We start from the raw sequence: 24,851 nt of genomic DNA on the forward strand, positions 1-24,851 counted from the left end.
ATTAGCATACATTTATTTTGAAAAAAGTACTCTCTCTTCAACCCCCAAGGCCATCCACATTTGTGAGCCAATCCAATGCCAATTAGGCATCCAAGGCCTAATTGCATATATCAGGAAAATTATCGGTATGGGGATCTGCGCTGCTGCTGTGTGAGTGGTGCGTAACCTGCGTCTAGAATGCAAAAGGTGAAGAATAAGAGTTTATGAAGGGTGTGATGTCTTCATCAGAATTTCACAGTTTACTGCCAAAGAAGTAATTTTTTTATTTTTTTTTTTAATGCATTAATGTAAAAGCGTTCATTGGGGAGGAACCTGTTTTGGACTTTTCATTAAAAACAGCACTTGTTTTCAGTTTCCCCGGTGTAATTTCATTTGACACAGCTGTGAGACGGGCCGCACTGGTGGGGGTCTCAGCGCCCTGGCTTGGAACGCGGTGCCCCGCACGGGAGGGGTCGAGGAGCAGCGGCCGAGGCGCTTCCGCCGTGCGCGGGGGAGCCCCGCGGGGCCGGGCGCTGAGGGGGCCGGACGCTGAGGGGGCCGCGCCTCCGCGCGTTCCGCCGCTGCCGCGCCCGGCGCTGCCCTGCCCTGCCCTGCCCGCGGAGGCCGCGGTAGCGCCGCGTTGCCCCGGAGACCGGCTCGGCAGGGCTGGGGCTGGCCCGGCCGTGGGCTGCGGCGCCCACCCGGGGTGGGAGCCGAGGCGCTGCGCCGTGGGACGGGGGCGGGGAGCGTCACTGCACCGCAGCGACCGTCCCTCCTCCCGGGCGGGCGGAGAGGCGGCACCCGGGCGCCGCGGCGGGGCTGTTTCGCTCCGCTCCGCGCCCTGCCCTGCCCTCGCGCCCCACCGGTGAGGAGCGAGCCCGCAGCCCAGGGCTCCGGCCGACCCTTCTGGCGCCCGGGGGCGCTCCGGTCCCCGCGTCCTCGCTGCGGACAGCGGTGGCCAGCGACGAGGGCAAACTTGGCTCGAAACTCCCGCCCGCCGAGGCACCAGCGGCCGCAGCGGGCTCTCGGGGCTGCGGGCGCCGCCCCTGCCGCCGGCCCGCCCGGGCGGAGCGGAAAGTTTGCCGGCAGGAGGCTGGGCGGGGGAGGCGGCCGGCGGCGCTGCCGCAGTGTGCGCGCCGAGCCGGGGCTGCCGCCGGCCGCGGGAGCGCCCCGGGGCTCCGCTCCGGCCGCCCTCGCTGCGATGTGAGGCTCGCGGACAGCGTCGGCTGCCGAAGGCTTTAGTTGTTACATGCGCCCAATAATCTTCTCCAAAATGGATTTTAGTCATAGCAGTCTTTTTGGATACATAGAAGACCTGCAGGAACTAACTATTATAGAGAGGCCAGTACGCAGGAGCCTGAAGGTATATACCTCGGAAGAGAACGATGCTTTAAAATCCATTTAAAATTTGGTGTGTTTTAATTACGGAAAATAAGTTAATAGACCGTTTTTCTGGCGGTTTTTTTTTTTTTTTTGGTTATTTGTCTGATTGGTTGTTTGTTTTGTTTTGTTTTTTTATAGCACCAGGATATGAAACATTGTTGTCAGTCATTTTAGAATAAACAATCTCGAATTCTATGTAGCAGGGATTTGATGTTTTCAGCATAAGAATGTGAAGATGGGAACAAATAGACTAGCTTGGGGCTTTAGATTAAATTATATGCCACTTGTTTAATAGTGACAGTGTCTGACTTGAAGCTGTACTTCTCTGACATTCCATCTTTCCTGGTGAAAGATTTATTTGGTTGAATTTGAAATGTTGGCTTGAGGTTTCATGAATAAATTCAAATTACTCATGAAGCAAACCCTGTATGTGTGGGGAGAAATGGGTTGTTTTAAGATTAAAACAGTGAAGTAGTCAGGCATTGTAAACTCATAATCTCTATTTCACACTTGACAGACACCAGAAGAAATAGAAAGATTGACAGTTGATGAAGAACTCAGTGATATTGAAAGGGCTGTTTATCTACTCAGGTATTTCCTAAAATGTTGCTGTGAAATATTGCTGATCATTGTGTTTACATACAGCTTTTTTTAGTGTTTTACTCTTCACTCCTTTAATTTTCTATCTATTAGTAGTTCTTCTACCTTCAACTATGTTAAACATATAGGCAAAATGAAAATAGGTACTGTAATTTACAAAAAATTCACCCTATAATGGGGTGTATGTGTACATGTATAAGGATTTCTGAGCTTTTAATATGTTCCTCACCAGCACAGAGTTGTACTTAATCATCTTTTCCCCTGCAGTTGATTTTGCAAGATTCCCTGAGTGCTAATGTTATTAATACCAATAATTCAGGGAGTTCATACTCACACCAAGCAAATATTCACTCATGGGCAGTTAACAGAGGCTGGTAACAGAGCTGTTCTAACATCCTGTGTGTGTTTGAACTTTCAGATGAGAAAACTTGAGACATTAGTTCTATAGTCCTTAGAAATTACTGTAGAAAATACTGTGTTAATACTTCCCTCTGATCTGGTTTTCATCATCTTACCTCTTTCTTCTTGTTGAAAGTATTTATTTGCAGCTATTTAAATACTTTAAATTTGGTAGTTTAAAGTATGAATCTTTCAACTACTGTGTAAGTCATCTTTGAGAGTACAAATGTTCTGGGGAATTTTGAGTTGAATATGCATTTTTAAACAATACCTGGTAATTGGAGAACCAGCTGCAGCTCCCTCTCAGTTTGCTTATTCTGCTATTTTAAGTGCTTTTCTAGTCTATGCCTGTGCTCAGTATTTAGAATAGATATTCTTGGTGATACAGTTTTCTCTTTGTAGGGTGCATGGCATTATCTGTAAGTTATCATTTTTGTCCATTGATACTGCTTTTGATACTGACTTCTGTTTATGGTTTGGGTATTTTTTTATGCTGAAATTTACTAAATAGAGGATTTTCAAACTTGCTTTGCTCTTAGTTGCTGTAATCAAAGCAGTATGTTGACTGTGGGGAAATTTGGAGGAAACAGTTTGCTTGTGGTACATATCACTGAAAGGATGTGTATCCATTCTGGGTTTTACCTCACAACAACCAGCATAGGTAATTTTTTTTTCTTTTTCAGTGTGGCAGCAAATTTCTTTGCTCTTTTTCCGGTTAAACATCACATTTCCAGCATATATGTCCTAACTAGATCATTGCCTTTTTAAGTGGCAAAAGGTTCCACTTCATGTCTTCCATCTTATCAATTGCTTTTCAACCTGGCCTTGACCTTCCCCTGACTTCTTTATCTGATTTTCTCTACTTGAGCAGCTGTTTGAGACATAACGTTCTTTTTCTTTTAATGAAGCATTCATTTTTCCCTCTGCATTGTTCTCATTGCTGAAAGGTACCTTCAACTCTGCTTGATAGGCTTTTTGTGAGCTAGTCTTACTGTGCATGTATGTTAATACAGTCATCCAGTGGAAGCTGGTGCTGTTGAGTAGCATCTTGCTGTCCTTGTACTGAGTGGAGTAAAAGCAGAGTTGAAAAGCTGCCTGTAACCTAGTAGTACCTTTTATATAATGTACAAGAGTATGTACTTTTGGCTTGTCAGGAATTTTTCATCTATTTAGATACAATATGCCTGCCTGTTGCTGTTTGATAGTAATGTCAGTCCAGTCTTTCCATGCCTCATTTTCTCACACAGATGCATTATTCACTGTCCTTCAGGTTGTTCCTTACATGGGACTAATCTTGATCTTATCCAAAAAGCCACTGCCTTTTCTGAAAATCTGTCTATAGAAATAGCTTTGCTGAGATTGAAACAAACTGTTAATGATACCTCTGTTGTATCCCATTTGGAAAGGATGGTGTTATCTCCATATACATTAAAAATATTTATAGGAAGCAGATCTTGCACCTTAAATATCTACAGGTAACATCAAAGTACTGTTTTTGTCACAATGTCTTTTGTATGGTCATTTACTTATTTCACCCTAATCTGCAAGTTGAAGATTTTCAATTTACTAAGGTGGGTATCTTCAGTGTTTCTTGTACAGTGCAATGGAACTGATTAGTAATGGGTAAAACCTTTGTATGCTACAGTGAAGCTAATGCTTACTAGTGATTTTCTGGGAAAGTTCAGAAAGAGTCTTCACATTTTAAAGGCTTTCATTCTGAACAAAAAAACTCAACCACTTTCTTCTCTTTTCACATCCTTTCCTTCTAAAACCTGTCCACAACTTCTCCTCCCCACTCTTGAACTTGAATTTTCTTATATGCAGAGTTGTTGTATGTTTGTTAGATACTTGTTTTTAGAAGATTTCTGCTCCTGAAGTCTTTACTATAGTAGTCTGAAAATGGCTACATTGAGATCCAAGTTGGAGAGGATAGATTTTCTTTTTTTCCCTACTGACTGATTCTCGCTTACTGTATATGTGAGAAGGTATTAATTTTCCAACTCTCAGACTTTCATCAATTATTCTTCTGTTTTCACTTCTTGTGTTCTTTGCTTCTCAATTGCCAGTAGTACCATAGAGTTTCTGGTGTGGACTTTTACTTGATATTGTAAAGTTTAATTAATTGTAAAGTTTGCTTTGCTCATCTGGTATGTATTTGTAACCATCTAATGATTATTTTGTATTTCTACAGTGTCTTGTCTGTGTCTAGCCATGATGTATGGTCACAGATTTTGTAAATTTCTGTTCATTGTGTTCACATAAGTATGATGTAATTATAGACCTACAAATGTTTTTAGCATGTGGTGAGTACATTGATAGATTGATCTTGTGTGAGATCTCAGTTCCATAGAGACATGATTTCATTGTAATTGTTTTTTGTTGTTGCCTATCACAATTTAGTTTCACATTCTAAAGTGATAATTGTAATTTTGATAATCCTGAAAAGTTAATCTCTCTCATTATTATTTCTAGTGAATGTCTTTGCTTTCAGTCTCCCCTTTTGTGCTAATAGTATTTTTCACATAACTATGTAAGGAGGTAGATTGATAAGAAGATCTAGCTAAAGCTGATAATTTCTAGTCGCATTGATTTTCAGATAAAGCAACTCTTTGATTTGCTACATCATGTGGATATAGAAACAGTTCTGCAAGCAAAAGGAGAGGATGTAGTAGCTCTCCTGGTGCTAGGGTTATTTTAATATGATTTGAGTGGAAGTGAACTTCTGCTTTAAATCACTGATGCTCAGAATACTCAGTTTTAATTAGATAACATTCTGCAATTAGATTGAGCAAGTTCTAATTTAATAAGAATGTGGTAATAAAGTGGACTGTAATTTATTTTAATCTCATTTAACCTTGATTCTGATAGAGGAACTGGGCTTCCTTAGGCCAGACTGTCAGGGATGTTTATGAACTTCTCATTGAAACCAAATGGGTTTAGGGACTTAGGGAGGGAGGGGCATTTGGGTGTCTCAGATCTCTGTATTACAGCTTCAACTTGTGTGTTTGGTGGTTTCTGGAGCCTTTAACAGGAATCACTGAAGAGTTGTATTCTGTCTGTACTTTGCATGATGGTGGCCCAACAGAAGAGCAAAGACAGCAAAACAGCTGTGTGTCTCAACCAAGTCAGCGTCAAGATTGATGGCTTATCATAAAACCATCAGCAGATTAAGAGAAGCTGCTGGACCACACTGAAGCAACTGAATAGTTTGCATTCCACCTCAGGGCATCGTGACCTCTACCAGGACAGTGGCAATAAGCAGCTCAGGGACAATAATTTTTATTCATGCTGTGGATTTTTGCCTGTAATTAGTTTCCATGTTTTCTGATGCTTGATTTGTGTTATTACTTATATTAATTTGTCTTACCGTAGCTCACTCGTTTATGGTATACAGCTCAAAGTAGGTATTCTTTGCCTGATGAGAATCTGGTTCTGGATGCTTACTGGCATGTGCACTGCAGGGTGGTTTGTTTTCTGGGGTTTTTTCTGATAGATTTCCCTAGGGCTTTTACATTGTTCTGTGTACTGTATGATTTTGTATTCAGCTACTTTTTTTTCTCATTTGTGCCTGCTTAGTGTTAAAGCTTTCAGACCTTGACATTTGTGTCTTACTCAAAATAACACAGTAATAATGAGTTATCAAGGTGGAAGACTGAATTATTCACCCTTTTGGGAACAAAACCATTGTTTTTGGGGAGATCCTATCTATCAGTGTAGAAAACACCACAACCCCTTTCTAAAGCATTTAACACAGTTTTTGAAGACACAATAGATACTCTATCTAGACTGGAAAGAATTCAATGTCTCTAAAGTTACAGTGACTTGAAAAGGCCACAGCAACAAGAAAAAGTTGTACTTTATTGTACAAGCTATCCTTGATTAGCTAGAGCATTCTCAAATTCTGAACATATTTTAATGCATTATATGTTGTTGATTGTGAATGTTAAAACCACTACTTTTTAAAAGTTTGTGGGGTTTTTTTGGTCTGGTTTTTAGTGATGGTGTTAATTTTGGAAAGTTTAATTTTTCTGTAGGTGCAGGCAAATCACTTTAAAGTAATTTGATTTTAAATGAAAGCTTTCATTTACATGTAACTTTAGGAGCCGATTTTCTGCATTGTATAATTTTTTTTCTGTGTGTTACATAATCATGAAAACTGGCTACTCTATTCCACTTATACAGTTTATGGTTCTGATGCATACATGGTATACTGAACAATCCAGCTGTAGTGCTCAGCATATTGGAAAATAGTTCTTCCATCTGTCCTGTCAAGCTGTAGATATTAATGTAAAAAGTATTTCTTCATTTTCCCCATCCTTTATTTTTCAAATTGCAACTTATTATAAAAGTTTCATTCTGATTCACCTAGTTAGACAGATGAACAATTTGTTTGACCTTAAATGTGTTATACAAATTAACTAATGAGTATAAAATTGATTCTTTTACCTTAAAGTAAAAGGTGTACCTGTAGGCTCCTAAAGTGTTGCTAAGTCACATACTTTTATTTAAATTTAGATTGGTGCAAATACTTCCGTTAATCATATTTGCTGAGTTGAAACTGCAGCTGAGGAGCCAGCTGTAAATATATAGAGCAGAGTTAATGTCGTGCATTGAGAAGCATTGAAAAAAAAAGGAGAGAGAAAAATTTCAGTTTTCTGAAGATGCAGGAAGATGGCAGTGCCCCCTAGTCTAGTGTTTCAACTATGTTTGCCCTTTTGCCTGCACAGCACACTGAGGACTTTACCTGAGGCAAACCCTGAAAGTGATGCTTAATTTTAAAACTGATCAACTGTGTGGTCCAGGACTTTGTATACTTTAAAGAAGACCTGTGCCAGTGCAAAGGAATTGAATAGCAGCATGGAACAGTGCTTGGGAAGCGGGTGAAATGCCTGAAACTTTGGCTGGCTTATGGTATTTATGAAGCTATGGTTTCCTGGTGTCTGGTTTTACAGTCAAGTTAAGCTGAAAGAAGCTTTCCTGATATCAGAGAGGAGCTCACCTCTCCTTTCATTATATGACTGCATATTACTGATAAATTTTGTGTACCAGCACTGATGCTGTTGCAGCCATGCAATCTCACAGTCAGATTAGGGAATACATTCTAATTCTAAGAAAATTTTCAGATGCTTGCTTCCAACGAAGTGTGCAATAAAATGCAACTGCTCATGCTGCTATAAATGGGAGCATAAACAAGAAGTCACAGCTGGTAGATGACTCTCCTATCAATAGCAAACCAGATTTAGTTCTTGTTACTCTAATTTTGAATGTATACTTTGAATCGGTGAAGTTAAGTACTGGTTTAAATGAGCAGAGGATAGAAAGTATCAGCTGTTGTTTTTATAACAAGGCCTTTGATATAAAATGGACTTAAAGAATAATTGAAGTTGGAAAAGACCTCTAAGGTCATTGAGTCCAACCTTTGAATAAACACCACCATGTCAAATAAACTATAGCACTAAGTGTAATACCCAGTCATTTTTTGAACTCTTCCAGGGATGGAGAATCCACCACTGCTCTGAGCAGCCTTAACTAAGGAAAATTCTTCCTGATCTTCAACTTGAACATCCCCTGACACAGCTTGAGGCCATTTCCTCTGGTCCTACCACTTGTTGCCTGAGATCCCCACCTGGCTCCAAACCCCTTTCAGGTGGCTGTGGAGAGTAATAAGGTCGCCACTGGGCCTCCTCTTCTCCAGGCTAAACACCCCCAGTTCCCTCAGCTGCTCTTCACAAGTCTTGTGTTCTGGACCCATCTCCAGCTTTGTTGCCCTCAGTGCTCCAGCCCCTCAATATCTCTCCTGAGGGGCCCAGAACTGAACACAGGATTCGAGGTGTGGCCTCACCAGAGCTGGGTACAGGGGACAATCCCTGTCCTGGTCTTGCTGGCTGCACTATTGCTGACACAGGCCAGGATGCCATTGGCCTTCTTGTCCACCTGGGCACTGCTGGCTCATGTTCAGCTGCTGTCAACCTGTGGTCCCAGGTCCTTTTCCACCAGGCAGCTTTCCAGCCATTTTGCCCCCAGCCTGCAGTGCTGTGTGGGGTTGCTGTGACCCCATTGCAGAACCTGACCCTTGGACTTGTTGAACCTCATACCACCAGCCTCAGCCCATGGATCCAGCTTGTCCATATCTCCCTGCAGAACCTTCCTACCTTCCAGCATAGTGACATTCCCACCGAACTTGGTGTCATCTGCAAACTGACCAAGGGTGCCCTTGATGCCCTTTCCCAGATCATTGATGAAGTTGTCAAACAGGGCTGTCACTAACACTGAGCCCTGGGGAACACCACTGCTGACCATCTGCCAACTGAATGCAGCACCATTCACCACCCCTCTCTGCATCCAGCCTTCCTGCCAGTTTTTTACCCAGCCAGCAGTACACTCATCTGAGTGGTAAGCTGTCAACTTCAAGAGAAAGATGTGGGAAACAGTCAAAGGCTTTGCTGAAGTCCGTGTAGCCTATAGCCACACCCTACACCACCCCTACATGGTTCACATGGTCATGAAAGGGGGGTCAGGTCTACATGAGATTTGGAAGTGTGCCTGAGCTGTGGTTTGTGAGACCAGGTAGCTTTTCCTTATGTGTTGTCAGATTCTTCTCTGGAGATGTCAATTATCTTTGTGTTTCAGAGCATCTTTGCTCATGACATAATAAGGAGAAACTAGATGTATTTTTGAATATTGAACACAGTTGAAAAATCTGTGGGTTTTCTTAACTTGTAAAAACTGTTCTGTGGTCCTAGGAAAATCTTATCATCCTTTCCTAGAAATGTTCGGCGTAGGAATATCCAGCAAATTACTTCCCGTATTTCTTTCTTTCTACATGATGGATCTCATACATAAACAGCATATTACCCAGCAGGAGAGTGAGTTTCTTTTGTTTTTGTTTGGATGAGCACTGGCATTTAATAAATAGGTTTAACACTTGCGCAGTTCATTTTAGATGTCACATAATTAATATATAAATATCATAATTCTTCTTTGTATCACCTTCCTTAGAAAGTTCCAAGTGTTTATAAAAAACATTTTGTGCACATAAGGAGCTTTTATCCTCATGCTTACTCAATAATACTAATTTAAATTTTATCATTTGCCTGATTTGGAAAGAGATGATAATATTTGCCTCATTTTTCTCAGGTCCTGGAAATGCATCTATGAAGATGTAGATGGGAAAATGTACTATTTTGTTTTAGAATACATCAAAGGTACAGACTCTTCAAAGAGTAGATCAAGCTGTCTATTTTTGGCTAGTCTGAATATGCTTTCACATGATAGTACCCTGTAAGATAATGACTGTTGTATGCTAGTCACTGAAACACAAATCTCTAGTCAATTTTTGTAGAGTCATTGAATGGCTGAGGTCAGAAGGGATCAAAGGTCATTTAATTCCAACCCCCTGTCATAGGCAGAGACACCTTCAGCTAGGCCACTTTGCTCAAGGCCCCATCTAACATGACTACAGATGCTTCCAGGGTTGGGAACTCTGGGAAATCTCTTCCAGTGCCTCTCCACCCTCACAGTAAAGGATTCCTTCCTAATACTCAATTTAAACCTCTCAGTTTGAAGCCATCTCTGTTTGTCCTATCACTACATACCCTTGTAAGAAGTCTTTTTTCAGCTTTCCTGTAGGGACTCAGGTACTGTAAGGCTTCTGTAAGAGGCTGCTCTCTTCTCCAGTCTGAACAATCCCAATTCTCTCAGCCTTTCCTCACAGGAGAGGTGCTCTATCCCTTTAGTTGTCTTTGTGACCCTCTTCTGGACAGGTTCTTCAAGTATGTTGATGTCCTTTCTCTACTGAGGAAACCTGATCCAGCACTCCAGGTTGGGTCTGATGAGAGCAGGGTAGAGGGACAGAATCATGTTGCCTTTCTGGCCACACTGCTTTGGATACAGCCCAGGAGACAATTGGCTCTCTGGGCTATTGCACAGCTCACATCCAGCCTCTCTCCCACAAACACTCCCAAATTTTTCCCAGCAGGGCTGCTCTGATCTGTTCCTCCCCTGGCCTGTATTGATACCAGGGTTTGCCCTGACCCAGGTGTAGCACCTAGCACTTGGTATTGTTAAACCTCATGATGTTCTGGCAAAGCTCAGCTTGGTGTTGGTGGCAGACTTGCTGAGGCAGCACTCAATCCTTTTGTCTGTACCATTAATGAAGGTACTGAATGACACTGGTTCCAGTATGGACCTCTCAGGGGCCCCACTCATCACTGATGTCCATAGAGACTCTGAGACAATGACCAGTATCCTCTAAATGTGAACATCCAACCAATTCCTTATTTACTGAACGTGTCTTTCTTGCAAATTCCTTTGGTGTTTTGAGGACTACTTTGTTGTAGGCATTGGAAGCCCTTCACATGTCATGATGTGATGCTTCTGTGGCCCTGCACTCTGACTCCATATGTTGCTAGCACAAAGAAGAAGCAGCAGTTAGTACTGATTCAGCCACTCTTTCCCTAAAAGCATGTTAGTAGCATACACCACTACCTGTCCCAAAACATCCGAGTACTCTGAAACTCTTCAGAAGAGTGACCCTTAGTGCTGATATGCTGATACACTCTGCATTTTTGCATTCAGGGCTGTTTGAAAGCTTTTCTGAATTTCTGCAAAGCAAGGTGGATAGAACTCCACTATATATTGGTTCATATTGCTACACTGTAAACTTTATGTGAAGTTGTTTTACTGAGGTGAAATTCTGATTATAATTTTAGGACTTCAGGAACTAGGACTGCAGTCTTGGGCCTGTGTCTGTGCCTTTGTAGATATGCTGTGACAGAAGAATTTGGAACGAGACAAGAAATAGCTTTGTTGAGATTTAAAATTAATCCTGCTCTCTGGGGTAAACTTGTATAATAGTTCATTTAGCTATTTTTAGAGTTAACTTTAGTAATATTAATGTTTTTTTCCTTGTTCCACCAGCTGGTACTCTAAATGCCAACACTGAGTTACCCTGGATTTTGTCAAGCCTTGGAGCCCAAAGCTTTATGTCACAGGAAACAAAACGAGGATCATTTAATCACTTAGACAGAATTTTTTTTCATAGTGAAGACAGAATGGGAATGTAGACAGTCCTTGAGACTAAGCAACTCAAAGAGGTCTACATTATTCTCTGAGAAGTTCTCCAACGTTGGTAGGAACATCTTATTTAATCTTTTAGGGGCAGTTTTTTGTATAAGAGAAGTTCTGTTTAGTTCTTGAGGACAAACAGAAAAGGAAATTGTAGTGATTTATATAGCAAGGACTTCTATTGACATAGTCTGGCATAACCCATATTACAGCTAAAGAACCAGCTGTTTTAATTATACACAGTTATAGGACTCTGTACCTGAATAAGAAGGTCTCTTCAGATTCAAAAACTGAGGCCAGAACTGGCAAAAGTTCTAGCCAAAGACAGTTATGTCCTCAGAGAAAGATTTTTAAAAAAACACCAGTAATACAAAAGCACATTGATGGAAATTGTTCATAACTGAGGTTTTCTTGAAATTCACCCTTTGAGAATTAACGTGTCACTGGCATTCTTACATCTTGAGTCTCCTCTCCTTCCCCACAGTGAATCTTTACCTTCCTGGATCAGGTTGTGGATGTGTCTTTGCAGTCTGAATGGTAACTGTATCCTTTGCAGACTTTGAAAACCAAACTTTGACAAGATGAAATCTTTGCCTTTGAATGCTAATTCCTCATAGCCTATCTACCCTTGTATACAGAAGAAAAATGTCTTTCTGATGTAAGAGTGATATTTAAACAGAATGAAGAAAGGGACCACTTGAAAACTTTTGCTAGATCTCCTGGATACATCTGTCTCAGGCTTTTTTGCCGCTGCCTGGTACTTTTACACTAGCAGAAGGTACCAGATGTTTCACAACCATGTTATTATTTGAATGGACTCTTGATGATGCAGGTATTCTTATTTAAATTATTCTATTTAGCTTCTTTTAAGTTCAAATAAATGTTTCTGCATGTTTCTCTTTGCAAAACATTACCCTATGAGGGGTTAATGTTAAGAAATAAAAATAGCAGGCTTGGGATATGTCCCTGTATCTTGGTAGCAGTTGTTCCAGCAGCAGTTTTGTTTATTCCATGTTACGTGACTGTGGGTGCTGAGAATGTGTACAATTCTCATGTACAGTGTAGCTGAGTCATTCCTTGTCAGTCATATCAGTTCAGAGCAGGACCAAGGGTAATTGTTCTGCTTTGCTGAACTCACTAACTGTTGTTGGAAACATCTTGCCCATCTGTCCCTTATATATTACCTTTCCTAACAGACTACACAAAGACAGTCCTTCTTACTCATTGCATGATTCCAAAATTGGTGTTACTCTGTTTACAGAAACATGCTACAGTGTGAATTTGGCCTCAGTGTTTCTATGTAATGCCTACTTTCACGTTCTTCTACTTGTTCTTGAATTTACTATAAGAAAGTCAGATGTAGGCTGTGTGTAAGCAGGGATAGATGAACTGGCATGAATGGAATTTCATAATTTTAAGTGTGTGTGAGTCCAAGCTGAGTATAGTAACAGGGGTTTGTTGTAAGACTTCAGATATTTTTTTTAAACTGACAGTGTTTGTAAGATTCTATGAGTGAAGATGACCCACATTGCTAAGCCAGTATAATGTGTAGTGGTGAAGAAAGGCTGCAGTCTCTACATTCTTTCTAATAGGGAAAAAAAGTAATTTATGTAGTCTTCTTTTCCTTATCTGTTTTTCAAGACTCATCCAGTTTTAGAGAATACTTCTAACTTTGGAAATAGACTTATATGGTATTTTTTCCTAGGGAATTTTTCTCATAAGTTCTTAGAGTTAAATCTCCTATTTGATTGTTGGGGGAAAACAAAAAGTATTTTTTTCTTTCCCCAGTCTATCTTAAATCAGAATGATACAATTTTTTTTAGTTTTTTAAATGGCAAAGCAATGCAACTTTAAATAAAATTGCATAAGTTTCCACAGGGTTTTATGTGATAGTCCAAGAGAAGAGGTATAAGCAGAAAATCTTGGAGGACTTGGGGGTTTTTTTGTTTATCAGAGTAGCTTTGTGTCCCAATTGTCAATTATACAACATTTTTTGAAGTAAAACCAGTAAATTAATTTAGGTAGGCATCAATTTGCTTCTCCCTCTCCCCACCCCTGCGGCCTCCCCACGGCTGTTGTTGAACAGCAAAGAACGACGTTAAGCACTGGAGCTACCAGCTTATGCTACGATTAAATAAAGGCTGTTCAAAGCTGGTTGTTTAATTCCAAAGCATTTCTCTTTACCAGTTGGAATAGACCAGGAAAGCTGGATTCCAGGTGGACCAATGCATTTGATAATACAATTGATATTAACAGAGCCACACCGCAAAAGTGATGTTGCACTCAATAAAACCATTGCATTTTGCTTGCAGTAGTTTATGCCTACAAAATGGGATGATTTACTGTCTGTGCTGCATGAGAAGTGCAGCTGCCCAGCTTGTGGTCAGATTTTCTAAAGTGTATGCACTGGCTTTTTTTCCCTTCCTCCTTAGTGAAGGAGGAAGGTAACTTCTTGGTAACTTCTTGTAATTGCTTGGTAACTTCTGTTACCAAGAGTATATTGAGAAGTCTCAACTAGGAACAGACAGAAAATGCTTTAAACATGCTAATTATATATTTGTTGTAAATAGGGATTGATTGTATTGTTTCTAGCAGAAAAAAACATATGTAAAAGAGAAATGTGAAAGGCATCTACTTTAATACACTTTTTTGTATGATAATATTGCTTACATTGTTGGGCAGGCTTGGAGATAAAAATCCTGTCTTTAAAGGGAGAAACAGAAAAGATGCCATTTTCACTGCTGAAATTGTAACTGAGCTTTTTGAGGGGGAGGATTTATGTCCATATTAAATAGCAAAACATGAGTCATTCCCTGATTGCTTCTCACACCAAAATTCTTCTGTTAGAAACAGTTAAAATCTTTTATGTAATTTCATTTCAAAGCTCAGGATTAGGACACCTATTTCTCTGCCATTTTGGGAACTAGAAGTTAGTTAGACTAAAGTTAGTTAGATTCAGGGCAAGATTTATTTTTATTTTTGGGGTTTTTTTTCCAACTGCAGCAATTGATAGTCACTAAATCAATGGAGAAAAGAATGATAGCTACTTAAAATTTACCTGCTTCTTTACTACAGGTTTTAACCCAAGAGGATGTCTATTTCTTCTTGTTTTTATCGCCATGTAAAGCAAACTTAGGTGTATTTTAAGGGTTACTTGTAAATTCTTTCTAACCCTGCATGGTTGTTGCATTGCAAGAATATACTTGCACCATGAGTTTGTAATAAATCATTAGATGCATACTGGTATGTAAAAATCAACTCTTATTGTGGATAAATACACTTGTGCTTTGATCACTTAAACTGTCCCACCTATTTGAGAATGATGTGTTAGAGGGTAGATAGATCAATAAAACTAATTTACAGATTTTGTATCTTACATATTCATTGCAAATTCTGAGGGCATTAAGTAAAAATTTCTTCAGTGTCTCATCTTCCTTATTAAATGAAGAAATTGGTTTTGGTCTTTTTAAATGAACAGTTGGAACATGGCAGCTTTTGGATCTGTTGGGTATAATGTCCCACACCTGTAAAACCCACGAGCTGAAAAAGATTCTAAATAGAGTTTAGTATTTGATAGGTCATTTGAGATGTTCATGACTCACTTTACCTGCTTTTTGGTAAAGGATGTGTGTACTTTTCCCCAAGTGTTATTCCTTCCCCTTTTTTACTTTCATTTTCTTTGCCCTCATTGCTGGGACTGAGAGTTTGCCGTAAGCTCATTATTTTCAGGGGACTGCACGGTGAATACCAACTGGTTTATGTGACAGACTATGTTGGCCCAGTGAAAGTTGTATAGAACTTTGGAGTTCTTTATGCACTAGAATAACATAGCTTAAGTACTGAGGGCTGTGTTTACAGTAGATTCTGCCACTCAATAGCCATTTGCATGGATGCCTCTTCACATAGCTAATAAAAGTATTGTTCATGAAAGTAATATATTGTGTTAATACTACACCAGAGCTTAGACTAAAAATTTGTTCTTCCATACCTTTCAGTGATCAGTTAAAGTTCTTTTTCAGTAACAAACAAACCATAAGGAGGAGGGCAAGGGAATGGCAAGCAAATAGTATTACATCAATGGATACTTTTTAACATAATTTTTCTTTTTCTGTGTTACTTTTTCTTCCATAGAATGATATTGACATCAACATAGTAAATACATAAGCCAGAAATTCTGGTACTTAACACTGAATATATGCTGTGAAGGATCTATGCAGCTGAGCATATTTGATATGCATTCAAAGGAAAGAGATATTTTCTTCAGAGATGGTTCTGGACTAATTTTAGTAAATGTGGGTGGAATTACTAGTAAATGTCTTTGTTTATTCTTTCTATTGCAGAACGTCAAACTTTCTGGGATAACTGTACCACTAGAAATAGGTTAATATGACTATGTGAGGAAAAAATAGTGTAGCAAAAGGCTATTTAAGATTATTGTAGTGATTTTGAAGATAGGGAATGTTACTAGGACTACTACAGTTACCTAAACCTATTGGAGTTGTGTCTTGGATTAACCCCAGACAGCTGCCAAGCCCCACGCAGCCACTCATTCACTGGGGGAGAATCAGAAGGGTAAAAGCTGGAAAGCTTGTGGGCTGAGATAAAAACAATTTAATAGGGAAAGCAAAAGCCATGCACACAAGCAGAGCAAAGCAAATTCACTGCTTCCCACGGGCAGACAGGTGTTCAGCCAGCTCCAGGAGAGCATGGCCCTCTCGTGTGTAATGGTGACTTGGAAAGTGAAATACCATCATTCTAAATGTCCCCCCTTTCCTCCTTTCCCCTCCCACTTTATACACTGAGCATGATGCCATATGGTCTGGAATATCCCTTCAGGCAGTTTGGGTCACCTGTCCTGGCTGTGTCTTCCCCCAGTCTCCCATGCACCCACAGTCTCCTCCCTAATGTGGAGCAGAAACAGCCTTGGCTCATGCTCAGCAATAACAAAAACTTCTCTTTATTATCTACCATGTCTTCAGCACAAATCCAAAACAGCCCTATACCAGCCACTAGAGAGAAAGTAACTCTACCCCAGGCCAAACCAACATAGGTAGGTAGGAGGATTCTGATAGTGTGCTGACAATGGTTTTATAAAGAATGCAGATATGGATTAATTGTCTGTATATGTAATGCTCATTTTTACCTATCTGTTTGAAATTATTTTGTCAGAGAGCTGGAAATGTGAAAGATTTGTGTCACTGCTTCAATTTATTTATTATGTTAATTGTATTATCTGGTTTGATTGTCCACTCCAACATGGAACAAATGTTTGTTTGAGAGACGTGACTCTAACTCTTCTATTTAATTAAGTAGCTGAATTTTATCCTGCTTTCCAAAATATAAAGCAAGTAAAGCACATTTTTTTGTTTGACTGAACATGAATCAGGAACAGCTTGAAATTGAAGCAGTTTTTAGTTATTTGTGTATGTATTTGCCTCAGAAAGCTGCCTTCAATCTATGGTTGCTTTTGATACATGAGAAAGCAGCACTAGAGTCAGCTGTTTGAGATTGTGTTGCTGATGCATGGAACTGCATCAGTCTGAAGTGGCTGTCCAGTATACTTGAAAATATGAGTATACTTGAAAATATGAGTCCAAATTACTTGAAAGTATGAGTGTTGAAGCTATGTATACTCCTTGAATAATGAATAGAATGTGAACCAGCAAAGCTTTCCACTTCTAACTTGTCTAAAATCTAGCTCTTATATGGAGAAAGTTCACTGCTCATGTTCATTTCCTAATTATTTTTTGCTTTTGAGTCATCAAGCCCTTTGAGTATAACAGCAGTAATTTGATAGAAATTGAATATGAACTCTTGAAAGTCATTCTGAGCCCACAGTTAGATTTCCTTGGCTGGGAATAAAGCTGCTTCTACAGCTAAAACTTCAGATTGTTTCTAAAATTTTAGATATATTTTTCAGTGCTCACAATTTGACTCCTATATTTTTCAATTTAGAACATAAGCTTAGCTTATTAGATATGATGCCTATCTACTTACAATATATATGTATCTATAGAAAATATATCTAAGATATCAAGTTATGGTTTTCTTGCATATGAGGAAAATGCTGTGATCAAAAGCTTCAAACCCTCTCTTTACCCTTTTCTATTTTTATTTTCTTATGGCTTTTCATTCAGTCACTGTACTAATACCCTGTACTTTCATTCTGTACTTAGCTTTTTTCTGGTGTCTCTATGATTCTTTTATATTTGCATTTGCTTTTGATCCAGTCCCTGTGATTTTGAAAAAGGCTGGTCAATTCATGTACAAAGTATGTTTTGTTCACCACTTGTCTGTGTTCTACTGTTAGTAGGATTTTGTTATGGGGATCATAAGCCTATTCTAAAAAGTTTGAATTTTTTGAAAGATTGGTAAGAGTTTCTACTTGTACCTTAATTCTAAAAGGCCAGGGTTATTCAGGATTTTACCGTCGTCTTCAACTCTTGCATATACAGAAAGGTCTTTTTTATGTAGCCAAGCAGATACGGGCAGAGTTAACAGTTAACAGTTGCTTTCCTAACCTTTAATGTGCTTTTCTTAATAGCATGCAGAGGAATTGCAAATGGATTTAGCATAGCATAATTTGTTTTTAAATGATTGAAGAGACTCATAGCAAGGGTTGAGGTGAAGTGGCAGCTTCTGTTAGAGCTGTCAATAAATCTTGAAAAAGTAAACAATTTTTTTAGACCTCTGAGTCAGTTTAGAAAGAAGTTGAAATGTACAGCTACAGATTTATTTTTTTTAGCAATTCTCATCAGCTTCTATGACTGTTAGATTAGAGTTGCTATGAAAAAAGAAGTATGGCATTGATTCAAGATGGAATATGTTATAGTCAGAAAGGTTGAGAAGGCATGATAGAAATACACACAGTAATAAAGTGCAAGCTTTGGGATCTGTTGTTTATAATGCTCCACACAGGTAAGACCCACAAACTGAAGAAGCCTCTAAGTAGATTTTAGTACTTATTAGTACTAAAGTACTAAGTCATTTAAAGTTTTCCTCTCTGTATGAATGAAGTGTACTGATAGAAAAAATAATACTGGAGAATGAAAAGACATCCTGTTTCTAAATTAGACTATAAGAAAAATTTAGGTCAGCAGAAGTAATTTATCCTTCTAGAATTCAGTTAGCATCTGTGATTTTTTTTTTTTTAATTTTCAGTTTAGAAAAATTACAGGCCTTGTACTTTTTCAGAAGACTTCTTATAGCACATAATGCATGCTGTGAACATAACAAATCTTGTTGAATGTGAAAATTATAAGTTCTGGGTCAATGAATGAAGACTGGCAGAATGAAAGATAATACAAGCTCATAGTTAATTTTTGCTGTGTCACCTAGGAATGGGAAATGGCATTATCTCGATCTTGAAGTAAAAAAAGACTGGCTTTGCTTTTCACATTCAGACTCAAAATAAAAAATGCCAAAACAAATTCTGCCCAGAAACCATACAAATTGCAGTATGTGTTATAAGACCTCTAAGGAAGAAGAAACATTGATCTTCTAGGATATTGTAATGTTGATATTTGAGAGGAAAAATGTGTTCCTTTGAGGCAGTTATATTCTTGAAACTTTTCTTAAAATTCAAGGGAGAAAAGCTCAATGTTTACTCATAATAATTAATGTATAAACTCATAGATCTGATGATATTAGGAAGAAAGAAATCATTGTGTCATTATAATGTATTTTATTTGGTTCAGAAACAGAAAGGGGTATCTGTATGAGTTAGAAATTCTCCTTTCTCTCTTTGATAGATATTCAGCAAGGAAGCAAAATAAGAGACTTCAGTTGACCAAACCTATCCTGGTAAACAAGGTTGCTATGAATACAGAACTACTATGCAGCTAAATCTTGGGTTTCAGTTCTTACTTTAATTACAGTAGAAGTTTCACATGTAGTGGTGTCAGTTCAGATATGTACTAAAATCAGATTAATTTCTTCTTATTTAATATAAAGACCATGTAGGTTTTTCACAATAAACTAAAGATGATTCTCAAAGGAAGTCTTATGAGCCACACACTTTTATGTTATTGACAGAAATATTTATCCAGATTTCTAGTTTGCTTGGCAACTGTAGATTGTACAGCAAAACAGAAATCCTGGAGGGAGGATTGAAGTTGAATAATTCTGAAAAGGCTAAATCCTGTCAGATACTGAGCTTTTATACAAATAGGAAATTAAGTCTAGGATTTATGAATCCTAGTCACAGAATAGTTTAGGTAGTTGGGGACCCCTGGAAGTCATTTGGTCCAATGCCCTGGACAAGCAGAGCCAACGTCCAAGTCTGATGCCATTTGATGTTAGATCACGTTGCTCAAGACATTGTCCAGATGAGTTATGAATGTGTCCAAAGATTCCCACAACCATGGACACCCTTTTTCAGTTTTGAGTGTTTGTGAATTTCATTTTTCTAGTACCCAGTTAGTTACTGAATACTTTAATTTTTTTTAATTGTGGTGTTCTAATCCCTCACTCATAGAAGTTGCTAAATTTTTACTTCTGTCTTCAACAAATTCAGATTTGCACCAACATAGAACATTATAGAATCTTGCACTGAAAATAATGTCACTTAAGGGGTTTTAACACTTTTAATTCCCTGCAGCCACTCATCAGAACTTCTGTTTACACAGAGCACAGACTTGAGTGGTTGATTCAACAATGGCTATTTAACAAATCATTTTTGCCAAACTGGTTAGCCACAGTGTGAAAGAAAAGCCTCTACACAAACAGAGCTTCAGTAAAAGCTTGGGTAAACATTGTACCTTAGTCTTCTTTACAGTACTGTATTTTGCTCCTGCCATTGTGTTTTGTAGGCTAGTGTGAATGAAGGAGAGAGAAATGTAAATCTGTCTTTTCTTTTTCAAAATCCTTTGTGGTAATATTGTTTTGCTGTACATTCAGTGACTAATCTTCATTCTTCATGCTGCAGAAGGAGTTGTAGTACTTCCATCTATTTCCAGATAGAAATGTTTCTAATTCAGTACCCAAGGACTTTTAAAATTTTCTTTGTTCTTACTTTGTAGAATCTGTTTTTAAAAATGCTTTAAAAATTAATATAAGTAATCTTATTGTCTTCCTTGAGCTTCATGAAAGTTTGCAAAATTGGCAGCACACACCCTGAATCATAGTATAGTTGTGGGAAGGGATCTCTGGAGATTATCTTCCTACTCAAAGTAGTGTCAATTAGTGGCAATATATCCAGTGTTGTCCTAAACGCAGGATTTTGAATTGTGTGGACAACTCTTTCCAATATTTGAATACTCTGACATAGAAGAATTTGTGTGTTTTTTAAGGTTTAAATGGAATTTCCTGTGTATTGAATTTGTTCCCATTGTTTTGCATCCTATCACTGGGCACCACTGGGAGGAGTCTGCCTCTGTCTTCTTTGCTGTCTCACATCAGAGTTTATAAATGTCAAATAAGGCCCCCAAGCTTTCTCTTCTCAAGATTAAAAATCCCTTTTGTCTAAGCTTCTGCACAAATATTGCGATGAACTTGCTGCCGCCTGTCTGTGAGATTCTTGTGTTGAATAGAGAATAATCCTGTTCCTTGAGTTGCTGGTCATGCTCTTGAGTGCAGCCCGGGATGCCGTCAGCTACCTTTCCCTCTGGGTCAGTTTTGTGTCCACTGTGACCTTCAGTCCTTTCCTGCCAGGCTATTTCCCACTGGCTGGTCCCCAGCCATACTGGTGCATGGGGCTGTTCTGCCACAGCTACAGAACTTGCATTTCTTGCTGCTGGACTCCATAAGATCCCTGTTGGTTTGTTTTTCCTCCTTGTTGAGTCACCAGAGTCTTCTGGTCTGTCAACACCTCCTCCTGGTTTTGTGTCATCTGCATACTCTATCCCATCACCCAGGTCATTAATGAAAACTTTATTGCCCCCAGTAAGGTAAACCATGAGGTAAACCACCTGTGGCTGGCTTTCTTGCCACTAATCACAGCCCTTTAGGCTCAATAGTTCACTCAGTTTTCAGTCCACATCACTTTCCATTTGTCCAGCTTGTCCTTCATCAGTTTATCTATGTGATATGATGGGAGACAATGTCAACAGCCTTGCTAAAATAAGTTAAACGACTTTCACTGTCTCAGCCAGTCACACGTTGTCAAGTTGGCTGGTCAGAATTGATTTCCCCTTCACAAATCCAGCCTGGCTGCTCACAGGCACGTTTCTGTCCTTCATATGTTTGCAAATGGTTTCTAGGAGGATTTGCTTCAGTCTCAAGGCATCACAATTATTATGTGGACTTCATTTTATGATGGTAAAATAATAAACAAGTAAAAGCAAATGCAGGGGCTAGAAGGAGAAGGCTTAGTGCTGTGCTTGTGCTTGAGAAGTGTTTGAAAAGTGCTTTACAAGGGGTCTTACAGTTAGACCAGATCTGGTACCACTGGCCAGCAGCAAGCAGCTGCTGTCACGGAGGAAGGAAGTATTAGGACAGGAATGTTGGGGCCTGAGAGCTTCTCTTCCTGCAGGAGGATTCCCAGCATTGCTAAGTCACTGGGATCTCCTGTAGGATGAACTCAGAAGATGAGTCCTGAAGTTTTATATTTAAATGGTATGTGGATTTTGCTAGCACAAAAGAGGCTGAGCTAAATTGCTTCTAAGTATAGGGCTCTGTTGCGTTCTTCTATAGTTAGCACTGTTAATAAAGGAATGGTGCCTTCAAAACACTGAGCTTATTGTGACTCTGAAGAAAAGATTTAGCATTTATTTTAATTTGTTTATTAGTACCAAAATGTGTACCTCTGAGCATTTAGCAATAATTCGCTGTAATTCTGGAGTCTTCAATATTTAAAGAAAATCTATGGTGCAGCTCATTTGGTAGAAATAGAAATCTTCTGCAGTTGGAAAATTACAGACTGTGTAGGTGTTGAAATGCCTCCTGCTTCACTTTCTTAATTGGCAGTAGGCCAGATACTAAGAATTTCTGGTTTAAAGGGGAATGCTTCCCTTTTCTTTACATTTTGATGGATAAAGGTAGCATTTTGTTTGCATTTTTTTTAGAAGTTAGGGTTTCTTCCATCTTGCTACAAAATTAATAAAATTTCAATTGAATAACTTCTCCAAGCTACCTTGGCTTTTTGCATTACTACTGAATAACACAAAGATATGCATGCCTTGCCAAAGGAAAAGGATGTGTTGATGTTTAGTTTTAATTTTGGCATCCAGACCCTCTTGCTTTCTGATTCTATTCTAGGAGTTGATCTACTTGAGTAATTTTTCTTTTCACCTCATACTTTTTTTCATTGCTGCCTACCATTTCCTTCCCATCCTGCTTTTGCTTTTATTTCCTTTTTCAATTGTGGGATATCATTGAATGAGACAGAATGAGGAGAAGATCTCTAATTTAACCAAGTTTTTTACATCCTTTTTTAATCATGTTTGTGTACATATGACTATACGTCTGACTGCTGTCCCCACAAAAAGAAAATAATGGCATTTAAAAATTTAAATTTTTAAATATTTTTAAAATACTGTACACTGTGTGTTGTTTTCATGTATATCTTCTATTTGCCACCTTCTTATGGTTTATATTGCCATAAGGCAAAAGATTCCGTGAAACCACTGCCTTGATCATCTGGTTTGAAAAGATCTTTCAAAAGTTTAATATTTTTATGCAAAGCTACACTAAAAATTAAAACATTCCATGTAGGAAATTACATATAATAGCTTGATACGTTGATATTTTAAAATGTGATCTTCTACCACATATTATGTAAAATAAAGCCTCTCTTTGCTTGCATGAAAAACCTGAGTAGTGTAGGTTTGTTCTTCTTGGTTTTGTTTTGTTTTCTAATGAAAGCCATGAGCTTGTAATCATCATAGTGAGTAATGTATTGTATGTTTATGTTTTTGTAAGTTCTGGTCAGGATATCCAAGGAACAAGTGTGGTGGCAAATCTTCCAGTCCTTATGCGACAGCATCCTGCAGAAACACTTCGTCGGGTTTTACCAAAAATCAGAGTAAGTTTTGTGTGTTGAGGTTTGAATGTATCTTTTTTCTGCCAGTTTAATTATTTTAACATAGGAAAAAAAAAAAAACAAAACACTTTTATTGCAAACATAGTCTCTAGTAGATGTATGTCCAGTAGGTCTTCTGCATTAATTCACTGAACTTACGGAGTGTTACAGGTACTACAGTTTTTTTAAAATTATTAAGGGGGAAAATAAGCCCAGAATTAATACTTCTTAAATATTCTAAAATATTTACCAGTGTTTTGACAGCTTTTTTGGGAATTCTTTTTGAGGACTATCCAGTCATAATGGTTGATTCTGATGTTCTCAATCTCCTCTCGTCCAAATTAAGATCTTTATGGTGCTGTCCAGAAGAGTATCGTTTGCTTTTAGCTATCTGTGCAATTTCACATTCTGCCCTCCACATTTTTAGTAAGTTGCTGCTAGTTGTGATAAATGCATGCTGACCAGGTAATGTTGTACAGTAATTTTATATAGAGATATGTTTTTATAAAGGATATTTGGGTTGTTTAACCTGGAGAAGGGAAGGCTATGGGTACTTCTTATTTTGACTTTTCAGTTCTTAAAAAGGGGCTTATAAAAAGATGAGGACAAACTTTTTGACAATGCCTTTTGAGATATGACAAGGGGAAATGGTGTTGAATTAAAGAAGGATAGATTCAGACCAGATATAAAAAAGAAATTCTCTGACATGGGGATGCTAAAACAATGGAACAGATTGCCCAGAGAAGTTAGGGATGCCCCATCTCTGGAAATGTTCAGGGTCAGACTGGATGGGACTGTGAGCAACCTGGTCTAGTGGAAGGTGTCCCTGCTTATTGCTGTGAGGGTGGAATACCTAAATTTTAAAGGTCCCTTCCAACCCAAACTATTCTATAATTATGTGATTGTGAAGAAGATACCTGTCTCTGTATTTCCACTCTGTCCCAGATATGTACTCTTGCTCAGAAGAAATGTACAACTTCATTTAAGGTGTGGTTTTTTAGGAGCAGCCTTGGCCAAATAAGAACAAACTAAATCACAAATGCAAATGCAAAACTTAATAATGCTAATGACCCCTAGGACCCCTGCAGAAGAAGAGAGTTGGAGGGGGCCTTATCAATGTATACAAATGCCTGACAAAGCAAAGACAGAGCCAGGTTCTTTGCAATGGTACCCAGTGACAGAACTGCAGCAGTTGTTGCAATGCGCACAAACAGAAACACAGGAGCTTTCTTCTGAATGTCAGGAATCACTTTTTCACTGTGAGGGTGACTGAGCAGTGGCCCAAGTTGCTTAGAGGAGTTATTGTCTTCCTCCTTGGAGGTATTCAAAGGCAGTTTGGGCATGTCTCAGCTGTAACTGGCCCTGCTTGAGCAGGGGGATTGGACAAAATGCCCTCCAGAAGACCCTTCCAGCCTTCAAGCATTCTGTGAATATCACACATCACCTCTCAACTTCATGTTATGTC

General features: G+C 38.9%; 2 protein-coding genes across 5 annotated transcripts in view; one reads left to right on the plus strand and one right to left on the minus strand.

The window, feature by feature from the left end:
* Positions 1–618: 618 nt before the first annotated feature.
* Positions 619–1,217, minus strand: LOC121358278 (translation initiation factor IF-2-like; the record flags this gene model as incomplete). The annotated part of the gene is made up of 1 exon (XM_041476361.1): positions 619–1,217. A coding segment is annotated over one exon (489 nt), but the record flags the coding sequence as incomplete, so codon positions are not given.
* PPP4R4 (protein phosphatase 4 regulatory subunit 4) overlaps positions 1,215–24,851 on the plus strand; it is a 58,902-nt gene continuing 35,265 nt past the window's right edge. For 2 of the 4 annotated variants that reach the window (XM_041476269.1, XM_041476270.1), the window contains exons 1-3: positions 1,215–1,342; positions 1,880–1,953; positions 23,287–23,389. In XM_041476269.1, coding sequence (XP_041332203.1) covers positions 1,229–1,342; positions 1,880–1,953; positions 23,287–23,389 — 291 coding nt within the window. In that variant the 5' untranslated portion in view covers positions 1,215–1,228. Of the gene's footprint in view, positions 1,343–1,879; positions 1,954–12,065; positions 12,260–21,968; positions 21,982–23,286; positions 23,390–24,851 lie in introns of those variants that run through there. The other 2 variants (XM_041476271.1, XM_041476273.1) reach the window with 2 other exon arrangements.

Source organism: Pyrgilauda ruficollis, unplaced genomic scaffold (assembly GCF_017590135.1).
Source record: "Pyrgilauda ruficollis isolate IOZ18807 unplaced genomic scaffold, ASM1759013v1 scaffold38, whole genome shotgun sequence".
Lineage (NCBI taxonomy): Eukaryota > Metazoa > Chordata > Aves > Passeriformes > Passeridae > Pyrgilauda > Pyrgilauda ruficollis.